General features: G+C 35.4%; 1 protein-coding gene across 2 annotated transcripts in view; it reads left to right on the forward strand.

Annotated features, from left to right (window-relative positions):
- CSMD3 (CUB and Sushi multiple domains 3) overlaps nt 1-20,711 on the forward strand; it is a 756,099-nt gene that overhangs the window by 629,878 nt on the left and 105,510 nt on the right. For both annotated transcript variants that reach the window (XM_074808674.1, XM_074808748.1), the window contains 5 exons: nt 1,939-2,008; nt 3,627-3,743; nt 9,931-10,140; nt 13,919-14,107; nt 17,666-17,843. In XM_074808674.1, the coding sequence (XP_074664775.1) occupies nt 1,939-2,008; nt 3,627-3,743; nt 9,931-10,140; nt 13,919-14,107; nt 17,666-17,843 (764 nt within the window). The remainder of the gene's footprint in view (nt 1-1,938; nt 2,009-3,626; nt 3,744-9,930; nt 10,141-13,918; nt 14,108-17,665; nt 17,844-20,711) is intronic.

Genomic DNA, 20,711 nt, shown 5'->3' on the forward strand with positions numbered 1-20,711 from the left:
TGTTATGCTGCAGAACCAAATCTAAAACTGAGTATTTTTTCCACTTGAGAAACACCCCAAAAGGACTGATTCCAACTGATAGGTTACTATTTTCAACAACTATGTTTTTTCTCTTTTGTGTCTCTGCAGACTCTACAGTTTCCATTTTATCTAGCTCTTTGAGAGCACAAAAAGAAAGAAAACAATCACATTACCTATACATAGGAAAAAGAAAAGCCTTAAAGGGAGAAAATATTTTGTATACAACAGCACATGATTAACTACTAAAGGAGTTATTGATACCTTTGGAGTAAAATAGCAAAAAGATAACTTACCTGCCTTTCTTCATTAACATCAGTCCAGCCCGTAACACATGTTGATGAGTGTTAGGCTAGCTGAAGTGAAGTTTTAAAAATGCTAGTAATTTCAAATATTTATTTTACATAACTCGGTGAAGACCTAAATACTGGGGTCATATGTACTACATCAAAATTAAGAATTTAATGACTTTCTTGGACTAAAAAATATTTTTTAAAAAGCTGCAGTTTATGTATTGTGATAGAAACTAAATAAACTTGTCTGCTTCTAGATCTCAACTGCCATTTGGATTTGGGACCTGTATCCCAGTTTCCCCTTCAAGACAGAGTTCCTAGTCATGTCTGCAGCCTTCTAACATTTCAGGAAAAACTTATATGTTCTGTGATTGCAACTCTGACAATGACTATTGAAGTTTACTTCTTACATTGCCTGATTTTAGCTGGTCATTCTTGGGAACAACCTGTCAATTATTTTTTTCTTCTTTGTTTTAATTTCATACTTAAATACAAATGTATGAGCAGACAAGCTACAGTAAATGGCTGAAATAAAGAAAATATAAAAAACATTGGCTCATAGACTGTGCAAATACACATGTAAAGCCTCTTCCCTCCATATTGTTTTTCTGGCTTATACAGTATGACTTTGTCACTTCATTTTTTTTTCTTTTAGCAATGAGCAGATATGCATACTTGCACTATGGAGAAAGTGTGTTTATTTTTCTTTAGGAGAGAAAAAGAATGGGTTGCAAATTGATGAATAAACTATTCACAGTTACCCTGGATACTTTAGAGATACTTCATTCCCTCAAATGCTACAGGCTCTGAACTGATAGGATTTAACATGAAAAACTAACTTTTCTCTTCATATGAAGGTTTAACAGGCTAAAAGCTACTGATTTTTTTTTTTTCTACTAGATCACCTAACAGTGTATACTATATGGTTTTGTAAGATATCCCAAGTACAGTTCTCTCAAGATTTTTCATTTTCATTTGCTATCTCTGGAAGACAGTTGCAATTACGTGAAGCTGATGAGCAATGCAGAGGGTCACTCTGATGGGTCTTGGAACTTATTGTAACAGATTGCCTTGAAACTACACCTCATCTGTTGTAAAGGATACATTTTGTAAAGCGATCCCTTAAATATCTCAGCTTTTGGCAACTTAAGACAATTGTTTCAGGGTTGAGGGTAAGGACTGCATTTAGAATAGGTATTATGAATTCAAGATGTAAAGTCAGTACTGTATAATGAATATAGTTCATAACTTTTTATCATGTTCCACAAATGATGTAAATCAAAACTATGTAAACATTGCTTCAATTAGACCTTTAGTTTATAGGCACTTGGTTTATACTAAAGCTGGTATTATAGAATTGAGCTGGATACTGTTATACTGTTAGAAATCATATTAAGGACATAGACACAATTCTCTAGTGGGCTAACAGTCACACAGTTAAGAGTACAGTCTTCTCTGTTATATTGAAGGTAGGATAAAATTCACAGTGTGAAATATAAATGTTATACCTTATTGTTTTTATATATTTTGAGATCTTTTAAATTATTATTTTTGTTGAGATACTAATGATGTGCCATATATTGTATATTTTTTATTATATGAATTAGCAAATATTGTGTCATTTTAGGGGCATTCACATATCACCTGTATGCCTGGACCAGTAAGAAGATGGAATTATCCGATTCCAATATGTTTAGGTATGTTCAGCAATCATAAACTTTCTTAAATATGCCAGAATAAGAAAGCCAGAGAACTCAAAAATAAAAGATATGTGTAGGGGAAAGACTAGGGAGAACTGAAAGAACTTAATTAAAAGTGAAAATAGTCAAATAAAGCTGAAGATTTTCAACTTATGCTTCGCACTTGTTTTGGCAAAGCTTTTCTGAAATGTCCAGTCAGAAGAAGAAAGAATGAAATATCTTCTAATCAGAATCTATCATCAATTCACTATCAGTGATGAGACCTCCGGAGACCCTTGCAAGCATAATTAATTTATTTATTAATCATTTCTGCAACAGTGATGACTATTATACAAAATACTAAAATAGAAATAACATTATATTTTCATCTATAATAAATTCAATATAAGGCATATCTGCCCAATTTAAGAAGATACATTATTTTTCAAAATAAACTATATACATGACCATAGTAATATTATTGGAAGAAGCACTGGAATCCTGACAGAAGCCCAAATGACACATCTGAAGTGCATTTAAACACAGTCTCTTTATGTGATGGATAAATGTGAGGGATATAAAACTCTTTCTATTTGCATTCTCTTTCACTGAATAGAAATGACTTTTTGTTTCGGTTCCCTAACAGTAAAAATTATCTGTATTTGTAATCTTGCATGCATGGAAAGTAACATACTGCAGATCTCATTAAAGATTTTGTACTCTGCTTTTTTTCAAGACAGATTATATATTCTCTTGAGCTACCTCACATAATCCTGTTCTTAATCCTGTGGGTTGTTAAAAACCTCCTGTGAGGTACTAAGCTCCCTCAGTTTAGAATTTATAAATATTCAACAAGATTCAGATATTTGGAAGAATTTTTTCAAGAGTTAGTCTTCAGTTTCCACCATTATGCATTGACATATGTCTAGGAAGTCTGATATGATAATTGCACTGCTGTATGGTGTGCTGAAATTTTAGGGGGTTTTCTTTTCCTTTTTTTTTTTTTTCAAGTAATGATTTTTAATTGTTTTTCAAAGGATGTAGCAACTGTTAATTGGACAAAACTGTTAAACAAAAATGTAGTAACCATAATTAACATCTTCAAATCTAATATTTAAGTGTAAATTACTTTATTCACTGATGTTTTACCTGAAAAAAAGTTAAAATTAAGTTCAAATATGGATTTAGTTCAGTTTCTGGAAATATGTGAGTGTGTACATTCTCCAACTCTGTTTATTTTATTTTGTTTTTAGAACAGTGGGATACAAATGTAGTTTTTAAAAAGCTTCTTGGAATGCTTTGAGTACAGAATCTTTTAAAAATACATTATTATTATATTATTCAGATGTTCTTTTTCAAACTAATGTGGAATTGTGTCAATTTTGCTATGAGCGTATGTGTGCTGCTTGCCTGTTCACAAGAGTGGTTCATGCGGAGTGCAAAGTAAACATCTATTCTCTTTTCAGGTGCATTTGTCCCCCAAATTAAAACCTAGTCAATTCAGAGTAGATACATATGTTTAAAGCACCTACTTAGTTATTATTATATTATTAATGTTGGAAGGATCTTCAATGTTCTGGATTAATTTTTTTAGCTCATTCTACTCCTCTGAAAAATGTCTTTGCTTTTTTTTCAGCACAATGTGGTGGTGGCATGTCAGACTTCAGTGGAGTGATCCTCAGCCCTGGGTTTCCTGGCAACTATCCTAGCAGTTTGGATTGCACATGGACAATAAAGCTGCCTATTGGTTTTGGTACATGTTCTTTCATGATTAAATTTTTTGGTGTTTTTATGGATTCAAAAAACTGAACATAGGTTTTAAAATATTGTGAATATTTATCCTGGAAAAAAAAAGAATTATAATTAATTTAAAGAAGTTACCAAAGCCTTAAAAGAAATATATAGAATAGGAGAGCTACAAGGTTCTTGGTTTTTCATTTAACATATACTACAATTTTCTGATAAAGTTGTTAAATTAGAATTAAGCACATTTTTTAAACTTAACAGCTTTATTTCTCTTTGTGAGGTTGTAAACACAACAAAAATAAATAGCTACAATGAATATTTTAAACCAAGTCAGCATCAGTTTAGAAGAAGTTGAAGCTACATTTGAGTTCATTATTTTATCATTAGGCTTCTTTGCATAACCTAGGTGAATATTGCAGCTGCATAGAAATGTTCTTGGAAGGGACCTCTAGAAGCCTCCCAGTCAAAGTTGTCAAGCTTCCCACTCAAAGTGAAATTTTCAGTAACACTAGATCAAGTCCATTATAACTGGCAGATCCTTCTCAGCTGTGCTGCTACTCACCTAATCAATTCCCAGCCTGTACCAACAGATAAGGATGTTGTGCTCCAGATGCAGAACTTTGCCCTTGTGCAAATCTTTGCTTGTTTACTCAGCCCAGAAGTTTTAGTGCTATTTGCTATATCACCCACATCCCCTAGTTTAGTACCTCCAAAAATTTGTTGAGGATGCATTCTAATTATCCAGGTCTCTCATGAAGGCATTGAGTAATGTAAGCTCCCATATCAACTCATAAAATATTGCACTTGTTACTCTCTACCAACTGGACATTGAATAACTAATTATCACTCTTGGAGCCTTGAAGTTCCATTAATTTTTATCCTACTTCCATTCATAAATTATATCTGTTCAGCTTCCAGATGAGAATGCTACAGAAGACTGAGTCAAAAGTCATAGCAGAGTGAGAGAATATTATATCCACCATTCTCCCTTTGTCAATTTAATCACAGAAGGAAATAGTTGATCAACTGTGATTTTCTGTTAGTAAATACATGTTGACTGCTCCTGAGTCCCTTTTTGTCTTCTATGTGTTTGGAAATTGCCTCCAATTAGTCAAGTTCCATAATCTTCCTGTAGACTGCAGAAAACCTGCAGCTGCCATTACCTAGGTCATCTTTCTTGTCTTAAAGGTGGGTATAGCTTCAAACTTTTTCTGGTCACCAGAATTTCTCTTATTCACCATGATTTTGCATAGGTAATATGAGTATTTCAATTACACTGGCTAACCCCTTGAGCAATTTTGGGTGGATCCTATATATCTATCACTGCAAAACCTTTATTCAAAGCTAGCCAATACAGTTGTCCCATCTTATTTTTTACACTTGTGGCACTTTTGTGGAAGCACTTGCACTTGGATTTTTTTCTTTATATGCTAGTTAAATGGCATGCTTTTTTTTTTTTCCAGACGTGTGTCACTGTTTTCTATTTTATATTTGCCATCTTCTGTCATCTTCTTTACTTGACAGTACAGAATTTTTGTGTCTTTTGCAGTAACTGAATGTGACATCCCAAATAGTTTTCCCTTCTGCATCTGTTCAGATTCTTTTTCTCCTTTTTTTAAAATCAATTCTGTGATCTTTTTGATTATAAATCCTGTGAGCCTGGTTCACTTATTTAAATGAAAGCCAATTATTGTGCATGGTTTGTTTAAACTGAATAATATTAAAGATAATGTTGACTTAAGAGAATCTATCTGGAAAATACATTATGTCAGGTTAGGGATTTCCATATAGAACCTAATTGTTATGTTTGCATTTTGTTCAAAAGTCATAATATTCAGATCAATAATTGATTTTTTGTATTAGCATTAAAGAATAGATACTTTAATTCTGCCATTAACTGAATTTTAGACAGCTTGATGTGACAGCTTCTAGTGTTTCATCATGAGTCATAATGCTGTCTAGAATCTTCGGATCCCCTGCAGATCCCTGCTAGTTCTTCAGTTCATGTATAGGAAAATTAAATGCTCCTTTTTCTAGAAGAAAACTAAAACTGCACAGATTGAAATGTGCTTGACATTTTTGACCCGTTCTAAACAGGATATGATTAAAAATGAATTGAAAATTAAAGTAAAATTTCATTGTAAAATTGAAAAATATAACTTTTGAAAAAGTGATGGCTAAAACTGGTTTTAGTGATGCTGTGGTTCTAGTCCAGTGGATGCACATACACCTGAGTCTTCTAAGTACTAAACAGGAAAACTCAAAACCACCATTATGGGAACCTTCTATAGGCCTTCGCTTGTTTAAATGTTTCTAACATGATTTTTTCCTGGTTAGAAGTTATGGATCATAAGCTTTTCCACTTTATAGTAGCTAATGGTGTCATCTAAACCAACAACATCATGTTGATTTCAATCAACTTTTGAGATTTATGTTTAGCTTTTATATATAAATATATGAAATACTTATTCCAGAGGGGTGTCCAAATTGCAAAAGCCATAGAAACAGTCTAACAAGCAGAAAACCGAGACAAACAGAGGCAGATACTACAGGCTGAGTAAAGGATTAATACTTTGGAAGATTGATATGGCTCAGGAACTTGTAGTGAAAGACAGCAGAGTACAGAGAGCGGAATGATGGGGAAAAAATATATTAGAGCTGGTTTTGTGTTGAACAAAGTGAGTGAAAGAGAAAAAAATTGACAGTAAGATAACATGAGTTGGCAGTTATTAATGACACCTTAAACTTTGGACAAGTGTTTGGTACACAGGGTGAAATAAAAGGCCAAGCCTACAAATATCACGGATAGAGAAAGAGCAAAGCTTGGATATAAGTGGAAGGCTGGCAAAGTCAAAGCATGACACTTAAAGCAGAAGCTTTCTTATCATATATAGACTGTCTTCTGATAAAGAGAGACAGAAATGATCAAGGTAACAGTAATTTAATTATACACCAACCTTTTTTCCTGTAGCATATAAAATGTTACATGCTTTAGAAAACCATTCATAAACTTTACATGGTATCTGGGGAGAAAGCTCTAAAAGACAAACACTATTTAGCTATTACAGTTTAGGAGTTACAAAATTATTCATGACTTCTCAATAATTAATCTGACATTATATCTTTTCCTTTCAATTTTATATGAAATCATGTTGATTGTCTTTGCCAGAAACACCAGTGGGACTCAATCGTCTTCTTAATGAAAATATTCGATTGTCATTCCATAGTTGCACTAACTCCAGACAAATTACAAATTCTACTTCGTTGTAACTTATATAGAAATATGTATAAACAGGAAAATGTTTAAACAGCTCTGTAACTACTCAGCTGTTGAGCATTTCCTTCTTGTCCTGCCACACAATTATTGTAATACATCTCCTGGTTAGGAGAGAGAACTTGCTAATGGATAGTAAGCCACCTTCCTGTTCCTTACTGAATCGAATAATCAGAAATTTCTGTCAGCAAGATCGTTATATGGCACAGTGTGTGTGTATGAGAATTAAATAATTGAACTGCATGTTTAGTGGAGCGGTTCTGATGAATGATGGTTACATAATATCATTTACATTTTTTGTGACTCAAAAGTAATATATATGTTAAGTGATGTAAAGAGTGTGACCACCTCCTCCAGCCACTCCAGCCCAGGACCTTCCTACCCAGCCACCGGAGCCCAGCCTGGTGCCCGGGGACACAAGGTCTCTGCCCAGGCTGAGGGACATGGCTGCCACTTTCCCATTTGCAGATTCAAACAGTAACAAAGCTGAGCACAGACACACATAGAGGACACTGACATGGCTGGTCACACAGACTGCCACAGAGAAGATGCTGCCTTCAACAACACCTACATACAGGACTCATGTAAAACACAAGCACAGGTAACCAAGTGCCCTCCTCTTCTTGGGCTGGCAGAGACAGAAGATCACTGGTGCAGGCACACACACAACACCCTCTAGGTTCACAAGCACACACACATTTGCTGATCCCTTGAATGTCTGCCCAGCATCCCTATCTGGATCTTGGGCCCTCTTATCTTCTTCATGGGTCCCCTACTGGTCCAGCTTGATGCTTGCTGGAAACACACAGTGTTCACACGCTCGTTTCTCAGGCACTGGACATTCGTAAGTCCCCCTGGGTGTACCAGCATGGACTTTCTGCCTGCCTGATATCCTGGCCTGGACCCAAGGCCTTCCTACACAATGGCTACTCCAGATTGAAGTTTGTTAGCAAATGACACATGTGCACCCCCCACACACACACTGGAATCAGGGAAGATTTAGACACTTGCCCTCCCAGCAGCCAGCACCAGGCACACAGGCTGTGACCATGGTCACACTCAGCTATGACTGCTGAGCTCCTTACTCACCTCACTCATGCTGGTCTCCCCAGTAACTGGTTTTGAGAATGTACACCATTCCTGCCCCAGTGGCTGGAAGCTGAAGACCCTTGCACTCACTTCAGGCCAGAGGCAGGACACTGACTCCAGTAGCTGGCACCCAGTCCACTCACACTGGTCCCCCTATTAGCTGGCATTCTGGACACAAGGTCTGTAGAATCATAGAATAGTTTGGATTGGAAGAGACCTTTAAAGCTCATCTAGTCCAACCCCCCTGCAATGAGCAGGGACATCTTCAACTAGATCAGGTTGCTCAGAGCCCCTGTAGGACCCTCCCTAGATCCACAGAGCTATGGCTTCTCACTCACTCTAGTAGCTAACACAACAGGGCACACCCCTGGTCTGACTGCAGTAGCTGGCACCAATTTTCACCTCTGCCACACACACAGAGGTCTCATCAATAACTGGCACTGACACCCCCCGACCTGATCCAGTAGCTAGCTAGCACTACAGGCCAGGGGCACCCACACCCCTGGTCTGACTCCAGCAGTTGGCACCAAATCCTGCTCACAGGTACGGGTCTCACCAGTAGCTGGCACTTAGTGCTTGAAGCACACATACACACGGGATAGAGAGTAAGATTACACAGAGAGATAGGTAAGAAAAGATTTAATAAGAAGATATGAGATGACAGGACAGACTGATGATCAGGTCCAGGGCTCAGCCAGACAAATGTACTGACCCACCCCATTCTACATGCAACCAGCCACTTTTATGTCCTTTTCTGCTTACCCCTGTCTTTGTTCCTCCCTACTCCCCTTTCCCCTGCGCATCCCCTCAGGTGTTTGCATAGGTCTGTCAATTCCTGCATCCGTCCCAGTATGGGGTCCCAGTGGTTTACAGTCTTATCAGTTGCAAAGTCCAGGTTGATATTCCTGGAAGTTGTGCCTGTAGTTTCTTGACAGCCCATCAATTAGTGTGACTGGCAAGGTCTGTTTCTTGTCATTGCCTCCATGTTTGCTTTGTCAGGTCTGTGTCTTTGTATATTTTTGTTTCTGGTTTCCCCCCTTGCTGTTGGTTCCCCAGTTGATAAAGTCCCTGATCATATAACCTCACTGGAATAAACATTCTTACACTCTCACTCGACCTCATCAATTAATGTGATTGACCGGGTTTGGTTTTCATCACTGCCTCTCTCAGGTTTATATACCTTTATGTTCTTGTTTATGGCTTCCTCTTTGTATTTTCCCTTGCTTCATTGAAAAACGTCCTTGACCAGATACCCTTAAAAAAGCAGACACTCTCCTTCCACATACCTTTACAACATATCTAATCTATATTATATGCATAATTTTTACTGTGCCTCATTTCATATATATATATAAATATATATAAGCTGAGAGAGATCAGTTTATGCACAACTAAAATGCAGCTGTCTCTGGGGTAGAATACTGTCACTGTTTTTTTTCCAAGTGTGGCACATAAAGCATTTTTTCTTTTAATAGAACTGGAAACTATTTTATGCAATTGAAAACAAGAAAGATTTAACTAAATTGAATGTATTCAGTGTTCAGAGCTGAAATTTGCCCCAATGCACAAACAACGAACTTTGCCCCAAAGTGACATATTGATAACCTACAGTTCGATGCTTTAGATCATGTTAGTATTTCAGTGTTACATTTCTTACCTTGCCAGCTTATCAGAATTAGTAATGCATGAGAAGGACTGCATCTGGGAGTGTAACACATACATTTCCACTGGTTACATTATTTTCTGATATTATCAATGTAAAATGTACATACTTTATTTTCCCTCCTGGTATTGATACTGGTGGCTTTTTTCTATCAATGATGTTTTTCAGGTGTCCATTTGCAATTTATGAATTTCTCAACGGAAACCATACATGATTACTTAGAAGTTAGGAGTGGATCTACAGAAACTAGCACTGTTATTGGGAGACTAAGTGGCCCTCAGCTACCAGCCTCTCTGTTCAGCACAACTCATGAAACCAGCTTATACTTTCACAGCGATTACTCACAGAACAAACAAGGATTTCATATTGTATATCAAGGTGAGATTTTGACATCCTTATGTGAGAACAAGGTGGCTGTTGAAGGTTATTTCTTTTCTTGGCATTCCTAAAAGATAAACATAACGTAAAAAATTTTGTGTGTTTCAAACCAAAGTATTATGCATCAAGATCAAACAGAAGAATGCAGAAAATTAAGATCAAAAAGGAAAAATAATTGCATATTTTCTCTAAAAAGCAGTTCAAAAGTAGGCAAACAGATAATTTCCCATATCTGGTTTTGGTTGGCATATTAATTCACATTGCATGGCTTTGCAAAGTAAGCATCTATATTATTCGATCTTCATAAGCATATGGGAATCTCAATTTTGTGTCTTGGATTCTGGAAGGGGAGATTTAAATACTGGTTTAGCGTACTGGATCCATGTAGGCTAGTACAGAATAATGGCAACTCAGTAATCTCCAAATCCATTTTATTTCCTAGTTGGCAGTATCTGTTGAAGGGTCTTGTTCTGTTGTACCTAAATAGGTCATGCTGAGCTGGTGAAGACTGCAAGACCATAATTCTTTTTATATCATTGCAGATTCATTTAAAAGGGATTAGATCACCACTGTTCACAAGAAAACATCAAATGTATATTTTAAACTATACCTGTTTTCATGGTATGAATAATGTCAAAGAATAATTTAAAGTTTTTACTTTAGAACAGTCTCCTATTACTCTTTCAATAGTCCAAATTGACTTGAACTCTATGAAGCTTTCTGGAAGTGAGCTACTGTAAAAAGCATTAGCTTTTAAAGCTGGTAAGATTTTATTCACTTCCTATTTGTAATATGATACAATTTGTAGGAGTAAAGGAACTTTAAAATCTAGTGCTATGAGGGCAGTAAAAGACTCATGAGCGTATACTATTTCTGCTGTTAACAGTAACAGTAATCATTTTGGAGATGTTATTTGTCAAAGAATTTTTAAAAAAAGTTTCCATCTATGTTTTTAACCACATAAGAGAGAACTGTTTCCTTCAAACATATACAATCTGTGATCTTCTGATTTTGTAGATTTTGCATAGTGTATTTGTTCTCCATTCTGTAATAAGAAGTCAATGTTTCAGATCTTTTTGGAAAAGATCACCAAGTTGTGGGAGAGGCTTATTTTCAAATCTTACTTGTTTGCTATAAAATCTCTGATATTCATAGTTCATTAAAAGTCTTTTAATTCTTCTGAGAAAAGTAAAATTAAAGATAAGTTTATTTCTCCTCTTCCTTAAATATAAGAGTGTAAAAACAGGAACCCTCTATTGGATCAGAAAAAAAGCTCCATCTACTTCAGTATGGTATTTCCAAATGGCAAAAAGAAATGCTACTTAGCAGCACAGAAGCCTAGCTGATTTCTTTCCTTCACCAGCATCCACAATTATTGTCAGACTCTTATTTCTATTACTGTGGGATTTGATGGCATTTTCACATTCAGCCTTTCCTCTGTCTTAATGATTTTTGTGAACTTCAGTCATATTGCCCCCAGTCTCTTTCCCAAGAAACGATGTTTAGCCTTGTGCTAATGTTATTTGTTATTACGGGCTGTATCATATTACCAGGTATAGAAGTCAGACTCACTGTTTTGTAATTTCAAGGATACCCTCTAAAGATAGATGTGATTTACATTGGGAAATCACCACTCCTCTAGATCAGATCTTGAAATGATATGATATATAACTTAGTTCAGCAGCTCTTCTGGGTGAAGAACTGCTCTTGGTCCTTTGCCTTACCTATTTAGTGTAGTACTTTTGTATTTACTTCAAACTGATCGAGGGCCTTAGACCTGCATAATACAAGTAACATATCTTGTTTGGAAATCTCTACACCATCTTCAGCAGTAAAGACAGATACAAAGAATTTATTGAGTTTTTCTCTCTATGGCATCCTAATCCTTAAAACTCCCTTTTTTCTTATTTGTCATGAATTCTCCCACCAGTTCCCTAGCTGACTTCTTGCTTCTGATGTTGTCAGATAATTTTTTTATGATCAGCTGAGATATCTTCTGCAAGACATTTTTCAAATTATTTTTGCTGTCTTTATATTTTATTTAAATTTGACCTGCTATGTTTTATGACTTTCTGGAAAGGCAGACTTTCATTATTTAAATGACAACCTTTTCCCTATTGTAGCATCTTTAACTTTCCTACTGAATCACACAGGCATTTTTCTGAACCACTTTAGTGGGTTTTTTATTCTGAGTTGTAGAACATGTTTTACCTGATCTTTTAAAGTAGTGTCAATTAGCAGATTCCAATCTGCATTACCTCATTTTTGTATAATTTCCTTTCCAGAAAATTGAATACCCCTGTGCTGGGTTTATTTGACTTGCTCCCTCCGAGTACAATCAAACTGCATTATGACTGCTATTATGGAGCAAATCTCCCATGAATACTTCTCAGACTAAGGCTTGAGTACCAAGCTGGTTTAAATCTAAAAAACCATCTTTTCTTGTGGGCTCTCAAACTGCTTGTCCTAGGGAACAATTATTTCCTGCATTCAAAATTTTATTTCTTCAAGTCATCCTGGTGAGTTGGATATTTGGGTACTCCATTACTACTACCTGTCATATTTTTGCAGCTGCTATAATTTTACTTAACATTTCCTGCTCATGATCATTTTCCTGTTTAGACATTCGTAGCAGCAGCTCAGTACTACACTTATATTTCTGGACTTTTAATTTCCACCTATGAGTGGTGCTTTAGTGCTTCTTTTTTCCTGGTAATATTTTTCTTCTATAGCACTTAATATAATTTCTAAACAACAGTGCTGCTCTCTCACCTGGAAGTCTCTGCGCTCTCAGTCTTGAAAGGTTGGTTGTCTGGCAACACTGCATCCTGCTGCTCTATGCCATGCCTTTCATGTCAGGGCTTTTGTTTGGTTCAAGCATTCTAGATCCCACCTCATGTGTTTTGGGCTTCTGTAATTGTGTGAAGGGGCTTCTTAGTTTGGCCCTTGTTCTGTTCCTTAATACTGTACACATCACTCAACATGCAGTGTAGGCTACCTGATTTACTTTTCCTATTTATTGTAATTCTGCTGTTTCTTGTTCTCCTGCATGTTTTTTAGAGGCGCATTGGCTGTTAGACACTTGCCTGTTATGGCACCATATCAGTCTTCTGTGCCTGTTAGTTTTTTCTCATGCTTCTAGTTTAGATATTCTTCTACAATCTTTTTTAATTTTTATGTCAGCAGCTTGGATCCATTTTGATTAGGGTGCACTTAAGGGTGCACTTAGAAGCAACTTGTAGTCTTAAAGAGTCAGTCAGTGGCCTACCTTTTTGAAGATCTAAATAGAGAAAACACAAGGTCTAAATTCCTTTTTACTTTCTTCTTCTCTAGTGCAGTACTCGTGTACTTAGTAAAATTAAAAGATAAAATTAAGAGGCTAGTCTCACTTTTGCCTTCGTGGACTCTGTTCCAAAAACTTGTAGGGTAGGGTGTTGGGTATTTGTTTGTTTGTTTACACACACACACACACGTTATCAAACTATAAAGAACATAAGATCATTTAGACTTTGGTTGTACTATTATGTTTTCCTTATGAGGTTTGGATTTAGAAATTATTTTTTATGCATATTTCCAGAATTACTGTGGGAATGTTTCACTGTGCTTCTCCTGGGGTAGGACCAATGTTTTTGATTGTCACCATGATGGAACTTAAGATATATGGGATGTCCAATGATATTTAAATTTTATTCTAATGAAAAGCTTTTATTTTTGAAGTTATAAAACTTTGGATTTTACTTATTTTTCCCCATTATTATTATTTACTTATTTATTTCAGCATATCAGCTACAAAGCTGTCCTGACCCTCGACCATTTCGTAATGGTTTTGTTATTGGAAATGACTTTACTGTGGGACAAACTATTTCATTTGAGTGTTTTCCTGGCTACACATTAATTGGAAATTCAGCTCTGACTTGTCTTCATGGCATCAGCCGTAACTGGAATCATCCTCTCCCCAGATGTGAAGGTATGTTCTGGGTGACCTATGAACCCTTCGTTATTTGTAAGTCTTCCTAAGTACTGTTAACGGAAGTGATTTCATTCTAGCTTTTCAATTTAGAGAGACCTGTATTTTTATACTGTGGTCTTCACAGAGGAAGTATTCAATTTTGTATGTGAAAATTTTTGCAGAGAAGCTGAAATGTTTCATGGAATTACGAAATCTCTGAAAACCTATCTGAAATAATAAGTTTATTTTTGGAAGGTTAGGCTTAAGGTCTGGAATGTGGAGACCTGTGCTGCTTTTTAATCTAGGTGATGCTACAGAGTAAAAGCTCTGCACTGAATCAAGAAAAGAGGATTCAAAAATTGAATTTCCCAACTCTGGCCACTTATATTCTATCTTATCAGGTAGAAAGTAATGTCAAAGATGGCATAAAGTGCAGTTGCCCTCCAGTCAATTCTGTGTGGAGTCCTTTCTACATATAGTTTTTGTGAATGGGAATTTTATTTTAAATATATTTTTTAACCTTTTACATTTTTTTACACTGATATGCTGGCAGCAGGAAAGCAGATTCAAGGAACTGTGGCTTGCACATACCTGAAAATTTAAGGAGACAGAATAAATGTATATGATGATTCTGTAGAGGTGTTTCTTATCCCTAACTATTTTGAAGGGAACCTGCACCTAAGCAGCAGGTCAAAGAAGGTCATTTGCCAGTTGTCAGCAGAGTCTGAAACAGACAAGGATGGATGTTTTGGTAACACAGAAATCTCTTTGAGAAATATATCTGTGCACCACAAAATCTATTTGCGGAACTGAGGACTGAATTTTTTTCCATATGAAATAATTACTTTCTTCTGGAACCTCCAGGTTTGTCACAATTGTGGCAACGTTCAGACAACAATGTTAGGTTCCTGGAAAAACATCCACACTGAAAATACTTCATATTCAAACTGTCATCTCAAAATCCTAGACTCCTGGGACCACAAGATCCAAACATGTTTACAATTAAGTTATTGACTGTAAAGTTCTCTGTATGCCTAAACATAGTTTTCCACAAAGATGAGATCTGTACAAGGTGTTGAATGTCCACTTTCATATGCCCTAAAGATCCTCCAGAGTTTCAGGAGGGGTATTCAGGACCTGAGTTAAAGGCCTAACTTCCCTCTATATTGAATGGTAATAGCTCAGCATTAAGAATGGGATCCTCAATACTGAGCAAGTTAAAGCGGAATGCCTGAGAAAAAAAGAAAAAAAAAAGAAAAAAAAGAAAATAATAAGACTCCTTCTTTTCTGGAGTTTTGCACTGTATTCTGAATCATCTACCTAAATTTAGGTACTTAAATTAGAAGCCTCATTACTCAAAATTCCTTCTGGAGTCAGTGAGCCACAGGCATTTCTGGGGGATGTGTTAGCTAAATTAAGATGTATCTGACACTGAATTCAGAAGGAGAAGCCTTATAATATAAAAGAGGGATGACACCTACACTGTCTATCTTTTGAAATGAGAAGTTAATTCATCACAATTAAGTTTCAACCCCCATTTTCTGGATCCTGAGGGAATAATAATGGTTCATGTATCACTGCTAAACAGTTTAGCTTTTCCCTATTACTTAGTTCTAGCTGTATTTTCTGTGCCTCAGAATCAAGAAAAATAATTTACTGAATGGAGTGATTCTGTTTCTTTGAATTACGTTACTGGAACCAAGATTTTAATTATTAAATTCTAAGATGCTTACAGTTGCTGTTCTATCACTTTTGATGAAGTTTCTGAACAGTAGTTAGAAGTTCTTTGTTTCTATTTAATGTGACTTGAAAAGATGCAGATAAAAAAATCAACCCAGCTGATAACAGAGATCTAACGTGTGCTATGCTGCATGGTTACAGACTGGCAACAGTACTCAGCTCTCAGAGAAATTTCTTAAATTACATGGGGTTTTGTGCAAATATTTACTGTGGTATTTTTATTAAAGAGGTTTTGATGTTTTTATATGCTACTGATGTTTTTGAGTTTTTTTTTTTCTTTGTTGTTGAAGGAAAAAGATAATTAGGTATATTCTAGTTGTACTTGGTTTGATTTGAGGTAAAGGCCTTGTGTTCAAAAGCATTAAAATGAAGTGGGCTTCTTTGTATATGCCTAGTGCCAGAAATATACAGTATATTTTCAATTTGTATTTGCTTTAATACCTTTATTGTAAAGCAGCATATACCGAGGCTTATTTAATGCCGCAGACTTCTTGAAGCAGACATTCTGAATGAAATATCACTGAACATGGTTCCTGTTTAAACAGTTTTGTTCTCTTCTCCTTGCATCTTCATGCACCTAAAATCCCTCTAACCTGTGCTCAGCACCATCTAACACACTCTGACCCATCTTAACTCATCTCCCTCAGTTTCATCCTTTTAGAATCTGTTCCCTCTCCTTTTCCAAGAAATCCTATTGCCTAACACTCATCAGCCCATGTCTTTACTCCCCTAAAACCCTGCTGAAAAATCAATTCTTCCTGTATTGCTCAAAAACCATTGAGACTTTGAAGCTAAAAGCTGAAGAAAAACATTATACCAGCTGTTCAGTCTGAATGGATGAGGTGTGACTATGAAAGCCTTCTTACCCTACAGTTCAGTACCAAAGTATATATATATAAACCATAACACGTTTTACCTAAATAAAAACAATGCGTAATTCCTGTATGTCAAACCTATATTTCCAGCAATCTGTTCTCTGGCTAGTGGTTCTTCAGCATATTTTAGGGAATCTTAGTTGCCATTCTGTGCCTGTTTGGGGTGGAGTGGGGAGGAATCTATGCAAAATAAAGCAGATTATACCGGTTTAGGCTTTCCTCACTTTTCCAGATCTAGGCTTCTATAACATAATTTCTGTTTTGTAATAACAGGGTGGTGTCATATTCAACATGTATCTGAAAACTCTGTGGAGAAAATCATATAGTTTGGACAAATAGCTTTCCTAAAATGCATAGTTATGAAAGTCCGAAAGTTGTATGGTCAGTCTTGCACTGTATGATGTCTAAAATTAGTGCACTTCAACAAGAATTACAGAAAGGACTCTTACTTTGTCTACCACAATTTATCTCAGAGAATGAAAAATTGCCATTCATACTGTTGCACACACTATTTTCATTTTCAAATTCCCCTCTAATTTTCCCCCACCCACTCTCCATCAACTTAGCATATCTGTTCTCTCGCCTGATAATTTTGTTCGTGTGACAATGAATAAAGCAGTTAATGTGTTTCACTGCTAATTTGTAGCTGGTGTTTACACAAAGCTATAACAAAGTGGTTTTCAATTGTGCAGGAAATAACACAGTGACTAAATATTACTCTAGTTCCAGTTCTGATAGTATGACATCAGAATTGCTTTTTTTTTCTTTTAGATTTGACCGATAATGTCAAACAGACTTCTGACTCTGCAAATAGCTCAGTAAAATCTGTTTTCTGTATACAGTAATGGTTTTACATAATCTAGTTAAAGTGTACCAAATGTGTTTAAAAGTATGGCTTTTACATGGTCTAAGAATGGAAGAAGCATCTCATGTTTTTTAAAAACAAATGTCTTTTTTATAGCCCTCTGTGGAGGAAATATAACTGCAATGAATGGCACCATATACTCTCCAGGATATCCTGATGAGTATCCAAACTTTCAAGACTGCTTCTGGCTTGTAAGAGTACCACCTGGGAATGGAATCTACATCAATTTCACAGTTCTCCAAACAGAGCCAATATATGATTTCATAACTGTGTGGTAAGAAAACATATTTGGTATTTATTTAATCTTCATGTGACGCAATGCAACAAAGGATGACTTAAAAACAGTGTATTTGTGATTTCTCCCTTGACACTGCTGTTCTGTCTAGGGGCAATGAGTGATTTGCACTAATCCATGTTTTCCAATGTACCATTCTCTCTAGATAGCACTGGACATGAAGTTTCATAGTCCTTGTTTTAAGAATTCAAAACCAATAATAGTGTGCCTCAGTTTCTCGATGAAGAAAAGTGTTCAGAAGTATGCTATGACAGCTTATCAACAACCAAGAGAAATAATACTTAAGAAAAGAGTGATAATAAGCAGTTGCAGCTCTGTTTATTACAAAGTTTTAGAGTGTTAATACAAGAAACTGCAGCAATACTCTCTTCATTTCCTCCAAACTTTCTTCTATTAAACTGTTAAGAATATATAAAAGGAGAGACTTTATTTGTATTTGACTATGACAAAAAGAGTTCACCTAATGATAGCTGGAAACAAATTATATTCTCTATATACATTAATCCATGTCTATCATTAATCTTTTCAGATAATGAAATCCCCGTTTTTTTTAGTTGCAAGGTTGGTAAGGGCAGGAGGCTGTAACGAAGTGTAACAGCTCCTACTCCTGTAGTACTCTCGAAAGTGTTACCAGTGAGTCTCCTAGACGTTTCAGCAGTGGCTAAGACCTTTTGGAATCTTGCCTAAAATAATAATCCACTGATTATTTAATCTGCAGACTGAAAATCCTCAGGTGGAGAGAGCAGTCTTGTAGTCTGAGTAGTGCAAAATAATGAGAGGCAATTTGGAATATTAATTATTCATTTTATGTTTCTGTTGCACTGAAATCTAATTTGGGTTCATGTAAATTTGTATAACTCAGGATTTTATTCCTACTTTCCTAGACATTAAACAGTTCTCTGTACACTTCTGTGTTCATTTCTGTAGGTCCTGGGTTTTTTTTCATCTTGTGTTCTACAAACTGTCTTGTCCTGCATCCCAGATACTTGGTTGCTTTGCCTTAAAGTCTAACAAAAATTTGAACAGAATATGTACCCAGATTATTGCCCTGATAAAACTCAGATAATTTTAAATCCCTTTAATTCTTCACCAGTTGTTTTGTGTAACAGATTTAGGCTGACCCTCAGGATCTTTCCAGAACTAAATTATACTTTTGTGTGCATACAGACTTCTTTTCTCTATTTCATCCCCCCCAAACTAGAACACTACTGTCCACTTCTAGTGCTTCTTCCATTTGGCTCTTCTTTTCTACCAAGTGATTTCATGTGCTTTCAGTTGTACCCCTGGCTGTGTTACAAACTTCGTTCTTACAGTAAAAGTAATTGTATATATCATGACAAAGGTAAAACCTCAGTTTTATTTCATTATATGTTCATTGCTGGGTTTTTTTAGATGTTTTGTATCCTGTTTAGATTAACCACACTTAGGAGACTGTTCTGAAATTAAAGCATTTATTATGCTATTCATGTATGTATCGTGCATGTTGTTACTTATGTATGATTTATATACCTATATAAACTGTATTTTATACATAATAGCTATATAGTAGCCTATTCCACTTCTGGGATATTATTTATTTACAGAACTGATCAGAAATTTTGATAGCCATTTTCAATAGAAAAAACCACATTTTATTCACAATTAAAATTCTACTTCAAATCATACTATTTCCCAGATAAAACAGAAGGGAAAGGGGCAATGTGCAAGAATTTGGACAAATGTATTACGGCAAAATTTTCAAAACAAAACATATCCATAATTTTATTTTGAAATTATTGTCAGTTAAAATATCTTACACCAATAGCAATTAGAAAATTTAACTTTTAATGTTCATCAATTCTGACCTAGAAGGAAGCAAGTACAAAAATTTAATGCCCTTGCATCATGATTTTGTTCTCTGTACAGTTCCACTGTTATTTAGTACTAACTTTTATTTCATTTTTCTATTGAAAGGAGTATTTCATTCTTCAATAAAGTAGCAGTGATCTTACCAGCAGTACATGTATTATCTAAACCATAATAAATAATACAAAATAATATTGATCAATGTATGTGAACAAGGATTTAAGAAATTAGTCAATTGCATGTCATACTTAGTTTTGATTAAAACTACCAGGATTTATATGAATGTTTACCTGAGCCAAAGAGACACAACCATTTATATAAAATGAATGGCACATCTCTCTCAGCAAGTTATTGATTCAGAAAACTCTAAACTAGTTATAAAACCAAACTTTAAATGAATTCTTATGTGCCCATATGTAGCATAAATTATAAATGATAGCATTATAAAATTTAATTGGGGGAGTGGGAAGCTAAGTTAAAAAATTCTGACATTAGAGAATTTCTACAAGTGACATCCTTAAAATAATCATTATAAGTAAAATATGCATTTATAAATGCCCACATGCAGATTTCAAGTGGAATCTTGTATTCAGTAGAGTATAAGCATTTTGGTTTTGTTTTTAGTGAAGCCAATATTCACTCATTGTCTTTTAAAAATTAAATAGTATTAATGTCTTAATTTTCCTAGAAATGACCAAATTCAGAAGGCGGGGGAGATGAGCAATATTAAGTTTATTTATTTTCTGATAGCCACTTTTGAAAACATAGATAAATGTGAGCAGAGTTTGTGGGAGGAAGAGGAAGTACAATCACAAATTCAATCATTTTGAGCTTGCTGCAATTTCTATTTAAAAATGAGAATATTACTTCTAAAAGGTGTTGAATGAAGAATCTTGCTTTCTGCTAAATTTTGATGGCCCTCTAAGCTACTACCTGATATATTGCAATCCACATAGAGAATTTCAGAAGGATTTCATCCCTTAATGTTGTTGTTTTTTTTTT

The sequence above is a fragment of the Strix aluco genome, chromosome 1 (assembly GCF_031877795.1).
Source record: "Strix aluco isolate bStrAlu1 chromosome 1, bStrAlu1.hap1, whole genome shotgun sequence".
Lineage (NCBI taxonomy): Eukaryota > Metazoa > Chordata > Aves > Strigiformes > Strigidae > Strix > Strix aluco.